The sequence below is a fragment of the Rhododendron vialii genome, chromosome 7a, assembly GCF_030253575.1.
Source record: "Rhododendron vialii isolate Sample 1 chromosome 7a, ASM3025357v1".
NCBI lineage: Eukaryota > Viridiplantae > Streptophyta > Magnoliopsida > Ericales > Ericaceae > Rhododendron > Rhododendron vialii.
Window position 1 is genome coordinate 3,645,771 of NC_080563.1, and position 6,890 is coordinate 3,652,660.

General features: G+C 36.6%; 1 protein-coding gene across 1 annotated transcript; it reads right to left on the reverse strand.

Moving 5' to 3' along the window:
- Positions 1-420: 420 nt before the first annotated feature.
- Positions 421-5,228, reverse strand: LOC131331772 (carotenoid cleavage dioxygenase 7, chloroplastic). The gene is made up of 8 exons (XM_058365686.1): positions 4,786-5,228; positions 3,766-4,103; positions 3,407-3,535; positions 3,155-3,286; positions 2,107-2,427; positions 1,132-1,217; positions 719-1,036; positions 421-569 (listed from the first exon to the last, which is right to left on the reverse strand). Exons 1-8 carry the CDS (start codon positions 5,208-5,210, stop codon positions 426-428), a joined length of 1,893 nt encoding a protein of 630 aa, XP_058221669.1. The 5' UTR covers positions 5,211-5,228; the 3' UTR covers positions 421-425.
- Between the last annotated feature and the right edge of the window lie 1,662 nt (positions 5,229-6,890).

Genomic DNA, 6,890 nt, shown 5'->3' on the forward strand with positions numbered 1-6,890 from the left:
AGTTTTCAGTTTTATCAAACAGGCCCTTATTAAGTCTTGTTTTTGTAGGTACGTACGTCCATACAAAAATCATAGGTCTTATGATTAAGAAAATTAAATGATTATCTCTTACGATTGTTGAACCAAAAAATGTTTGAGTACTATCTTTGTTTTAAAAAAAAAAAAGAGAACAAAAAAGAAAAGGAAAAGAACAAATTAAGTAACTTGAAATTTTATAGTATAAAATCCCAATCAGGTTGCAAGTGGAGTTGTACGTACGCATACAATCGATAGCACTCACAACTTTAAATTACATTATTCTCATTCAATTTTAATTGTACAAATGAACTCCATTAATAATTCACTACCTTTTTTTCATTCCATTCACAAAACGCATCTCTGAAATTTACTTCTTTTTTTTGTTTTCTTAATTGGTAAATACAGATCTAGGAGGGGGCCCAAAAGCCATGAAAACCAAGGGGGAAATTCAGATTCTTCGGGACTTCGAGTCTTGCAGCGAGTGCATCAGCTTCTCCGATCCGCTTCGAATCCAAAATAACGAGGTAGCATCTTCGTGTTGCCACTGCGTACTGCAAAGAAACTCAATAGAAAGGATGTTAGTATTACTTATTATTAGTACAAGTAAATAACGTCTCGCGCTTCACGCGTATTGAACGACTGAAAGCACGTTATATATATTTTAATCTCATACATTTGACAGTACAAATAGATTGCTCACCTCCACCACCAGAATGTAACCATCATCTTCTTGCGTACCCGAACCGGGAACAAAAATGGGCTCCCCAACGAACCGCCGAGTACCGACCGACCATGTGCGGGTGGACTTGTCCAGAGTGTTCAACTTCACCACCGTATCGAACGGAAAATGAGGCAGAGCTTGTCGAGAACCGGACGAAGTTGCCGCGTAAGTGAACATGTTTCGTTTGCCGGAGAATTCGTGATTTATCACGGGAAAATCTGCAGCTTTGCTCCATTGATTCAATGGCTTCACTGTACAGTTTTCACAATTCCCGTTTGAATCCAAGTTGATTGACACCTGCAGTGGACATTGTTTGGGCATATTAGTAATTAGCAAATGTACTTAATTAATGTAGACGAATCTGATTCATGAGAGAGAGAGAGAGAGAGAACCTGGACAAGGTGAGGCAGTAACTTCTCTTTCCCTTGGTTTAGATTCATCATGGCTGGGTCAAGTTTGCCACTTTGCCAGTCATATCCTGTGCATAACAAAGCAAGAAAAATTTCACATTACGAAAGTGTTAAAAAAATGATAATAGGACCCCTTTTGCCTTGTATATATTTTACCTACAACTACATGCTTAACATGCCTTTAGGTGTTTTGTTTCCTCTAATTAATATATTTTTTTGACCCTAAATGTTTTTCTTCCTCCAATTTGTCTACTTAGATCCCGTTCCATTAACAATTTTTTTCCACTTTTTCTACTCTTTTTTTTTTTTTTGGATTTGTCCTTATTTGAATTTTTTCGCATTTGTTAGTTTTGGATCTCACTTTTTTACTTTTTCGATTCGTCTCGCGTTTCATTGCTCGTTTTTTAAAACTCTGGCATCATAAATATTAAAAAGAAATTTGTATATTTATGGAAAATTTCAAATTCCTCTGTTGCGAACACAAATTTTGGAGATGTTTTATGGTCCGCCCAGTAGAATATAAAGATTTTTTAATAATCCAAAAAATATATATATGCAAAATTCTTGAGGGAATTTTGTGTAGAATCAGGTTTCATTAGTCTTTTTTGGAACAATTTTTGAATTTCATTTTTAACGTTTTCGGAATCACCATAGACACTTTCACTGGGAATCCAAATTATATCGTTCTCAAACTCCCCATCATTATTAGAATTTTGTTCATTTTTGGAAAAGTAAAAAAGTGAGGCGCAAAACTAAAAAACGCGATTTTTTTTTGAATAAGAACAACACCCAAAAAAGTCCTAAAAGTCTTATTGGAACAAGGCCTTATTAAGCGTAACAAGTTGTCCACTCGTTTTAGTCCGCTAACCGATCGACTTGCTATAGAACACGAAATATATACTGGAAAATATCGTATCATATGGTGCTAATTAATTTAGAAGTTGAATCATCACGTACCGAATAATTTCTGGAAGTTGAACCAGCGGTAAGAGCAGCCACTGGCTTGAATTTGAATCTGAGAAGAAGAATTCCCATTCTCATGATCCCTAGTCGTCTCTTCAAAAGCATTACCAATGTGTAGTGCCCACATCTGGGAGGGAGCTTCAATGGGTACTCTCCAATCTCTGATCTCGTTACGGTTCGACTGATCATGATGATCATGATCGACAGGAGCTCCAGGAAATCGAGGGAGCAAGTATATGGGAGAAGTAGGCTTGCTAGGGTTCACTGTTAGCGCCGATATCATGGGAGATAACCCGCACACTGCTGCCATTGACCCTGCACTTTTTCAAAAACCCAAAAAAAAAAAAAGAACACTTAATTCAAGCTGCTTGGTTTGTTTGGCTAAACAAGCCACTTGCTTATTTTTTTGTCTTTATTTATTTTATTTTTTTTGCATTTTTTATATTTTTGTCAATTTTTTGGGGATTATTGCTTCGTCATGACGAAAGAAATTTAAAAAGTAAAAAATTACAATCAAAACCGAATTTTTTTGAATAAAGACAAAAATAAGCTAATAAGTCAATTTTTTCATTTAAAAAAAAAAAAAAAGAGGTTTCGATCGTAGTTTTTTACTTTTTAGATTCCTCTTATCATGAAGAAGCAATAATCCCCAAAAAATTGACAAAAACTAAATGCGAAAAAAAATTCAATAAGGACAAAAAAATAAGCCGGCTTATTTAGCAGAACAACTTTTTGTTGGATGATCAAGATTCAAGACCTATACTCCCTCTGTCCCAATTTAATTGTCTATAGTTTTATTCTAACCGGATAAAAAATTAGTTATATTTTTAAATTGGCAATAAATTTTATATCCAATATAGATCTTGTTTGATATATAGATCTCGATTAGTTCTATAAAATACAATATTTTCCGAATCATGTAAAACATTATAAATTTTGAAAAACGACACGGGCTTCCAAAAATGACAATTAAATCGGGACGGAGGGAGTATATATGTATTTTCTTTTCCCCTTTTTGGGTTTTATAAATGCCTTTAATTACCAGTAATATCAAGCTTAATGCGATTGCCAAATAGTATGTAGTGAGAATCGGTGAATGCCCAGTCATGGATCATTAGGTGCTCTGGAATAGTGAATTCCCTCCTTTGAACCAACTTGAAATTTGTATCAAATTCTGCAAATAACACAGGATATATATATATATATATATATGAAAATTAATTATATATCGAGTGAGAAACAACTTTCTAGTTTTTTTTTTTTTTTTTTCTGAACATAATTAGTATGTACATACCGTAGAAGGTAAAATGACTGCGAGGGAGCAACATGTCCTCTGCATTGCATGACAAGATCATGAGTCTATTCCTACGAGCATCGATCTTGTAATGGGATAAGAATCGTTTCGGAGGCATGCTAAACACTCCTGTGATCAAGTTAAATTATATATGTATCAAAAAAATATTAGATGCAAATATAAAATACTATCGATATTTCTAGTTTAATTGTCGATTGTCAAGGTAATACGAATTATTGATATTTATAAGCTGATCCGGACACCTGAATTATCGAAAAGGTACTTATTGGTATCACGTCCGTTGTCAAGAAAGATATTGGAGTATTCCAATTCATTATTTCATGCGTATATATACGTACCATACAAGATTGGCTTCAACATTGCTGCAGCCACATCCCAGACGTCTGCCTTGAGCCCTCCGCCGGATGCCGATTGATCGCCGCCGCCGTTGATCACGTCGACCTTCCCAACAGTCTCCAACGTCCTTGACTCAATTTCGTAAGGCTCTCCGCCTTCCCACAAGCAAAACAGCCGCCCTCCCCACCTCACCACACTAGTATTTGCAACATTCTTCATCACTTTAGTGTTCCCAACCATCTTGCCACCTTTCAACACCGAAAACGGTCCCCGGTGGGTGAACCGCCACCGCCCGGTTTCCGGGTCCCTCTCCTCCACCTGAGCCTCCGTCTCTATGTACCTAGAGGAATTTAATAGGTGGTGATGAGTGCATATTCAATAAAAAAAAAAATTAATAAAGTAACATTATGTATATATCTAACTTCCAAAAATTATGACGGTGGATAAATAAACTTCGCGAATATTAATAGTGCTACAATAGTATAAAGTGACATCTTTTCCCAAAGTTTTGGGTGGCGGGTGGCTATCAATTCTGAATTTTCGAACATAAAAAGACGAAGAAATTAACCCTCTTAGAATTTGAACTGGTGGGCAATGACAATTAAAATTTTGTCTCGGTTTTGTTTTTCTCTATGGTATTTTGGTTAGCTCATTGTCTTCCTTTGGATCTAGTTCTCGAGTGGCGTTTCGTTGGTATACCCGTGATCTGTTAAATTTTTGTAATCTTTTTCAAAGATTTATAAAAAAAAAAAATTGCTGATAAAAAAATAACAATTAAATTTTTTTTGTTATCCAAGTAAGTGTATTTTTTTTTCTTTGAATTCTAGGAGAATTTTTTAGACCAATTGGTAGAGTTATTCGATCATTACCCCATTTGGTTTGAGTTTTGAGAGAAATTTTAAAGTGTAATGAGTGAAGATAGAAAAATAAAAAAAAATTATTGAGGACTGTGCGCAGAGATTTTGAGTCCCTTAAACGAACAAGCCCTTAATTAGCTAGGAACATTGATCACTAGCTAGTACCTAGCCATGAACTTGACCTCTCCCTTGGCCCCATCAATTGTGAATGTTCTCAAGTACCCATGACCGTCCAGAGGGTGCACCGTGGACCCGTGATCGTCGGAAAAGAGCCCCGGTCCGGTGAGATAGTACGTTCCAGATGGGAACTCCGCCGGTACCGCACCGTCAACGACACGGAGGGTGACCGGAGCGGCCGTCTCCGAGCGCTGCGACACCCAGAGAGATTGATAGTCTCGGAACGCAGCCGTTGAGTCGTCTATAACGTCCGTGGTTGAAACTAGGTCACTTGGAGCGGTGATCGAGATTGCTCGCGGAGTTTTAACCGGTAAAGAAACTCTGTTCGCCGGCAGTGACGATTTTGCCGGCGACGCCGCAGATATTGGCTGGATAATATTGCAGGACTGGACTTGCATTGTGTGGCCTAGCATGTTTGAACGTATCTACTGAAGGTGGCAAGAATAATGCAAATATTGATCCAAGTTGGTGATACGAGAAGTACATATATATAGTACGAGAGAAACTTATTCACGGTAGAGCCGTGAAGAAGTTACTCATGGCTCCGCTCAATCTCGGCCATTTGTTTTGGCTTTTGACGGTTTGAATTTAAATGAAACTTTTTCAGAACGGAGTTGAAAAGTTTCATTAACATCCGGACCGTTTAAAACACTTTTAGACGGTCGCGACTGGTTCCGTAAGTAACTATTCACGATTCCGCCTTTAAAAAAAATTTCTCATATACTACAACATGTTAAAGTGGACGAAAACTGGATCAGACTGAACAAAAGAGAAACCGGACTGGATCTCTGTCCGTTAGTGTGGTGGTGTTGGCATTTTATTGCCACTGATATGGAATATAATTACTGATTTACTATCAGTCTATCATTCTGCTTTGTTTGAAATTTGTCTGAACTCTCAATTTGCATGGTGGGTCAATGTCATGTCTGATAATTTGTGTGCACATTCACGAAGTGGTGGGCCAGTTATGCCTCGCAAATTAGGCATATGTGGCAGACAAAAATGTAAATTTATGGCCGCAAATATGAAGAGCTTTTTTGAGTAAAAAAATATAAAGAAAAGTGTGTCGTGTAAATATCACACATTTGTCTCCTTATGCGCCCATCCATTATATGCCTCTTAATTTGTTTTGCACCATTTGATTTTTTAAGTTACGATTATGCTATTGACAGCCCACAGAACAAAAAGAATTACAAAATATAATTTTTAATGCACTTTTAACACTTTTTAGGCGCTTTTAACAAATGCTAGAAATAAAAAAAAATATATATGGAGTATAATTTTGACAGCCCATTAATGAACTGCTATTAGCAATTTTCTTTTAGGCTCCGCTTGTTTCGACTGAAAATGTTTTCCGGTAAAATAATTTCCTAATTTCCTGTGTTTGGTGGCTTATATATAAGGTCGGTACAAAGTTTTTTCATGTTAAACCTTTTCCTCAAATCACCAAAAACAACTTACAGATCGAGGAAATCTAAATAATTCATTTTCCAATTTCATCCCGATCTCGCTAATCTCTACAAACTCCCAAATGCCTTCCCTCTCTCACACACATGCGCGCGTGTTTCCCACTGATGCACATGCTTAATATTCAACTTATATGTTCACATATACGTGTATACGGTCCGTTTCTCCCAAGGACTACAGCATTTTAAGCTAAAATGCGGACTACCGTTCTAGCCGTTGGATTGTGTTTTGAATGGTAGGATTCGCGGACAATCTATTCACGCGAATAGATCTATTCACGCAAATAGATTGTCCACGAATCCTGACCATTCAAAATACAATCCAACGGCATTTGAGTAGTCTGCATTTTAGCTTACAATGAGGTGGTTCTCATGTAAAACGCTCCGGACATGTATATATATCTGTAAATGTATATTGGATGTTGAACACGTATATGTATCTATTTTAGATTCTCCCAGCAGAGAAAGACAAAAACGTAGAGGATGTCTTTGTCAACTATCAATGTCACTTTATTTCCTGCTTGTTACCTAAGGTTGCAGTCAAATACCAAAAAATATTTTCTCCAATATAGTTTTACAGGTAAAATATTTTTTTGTAAAATATTTTTTCACGTAAAATGTTTTACA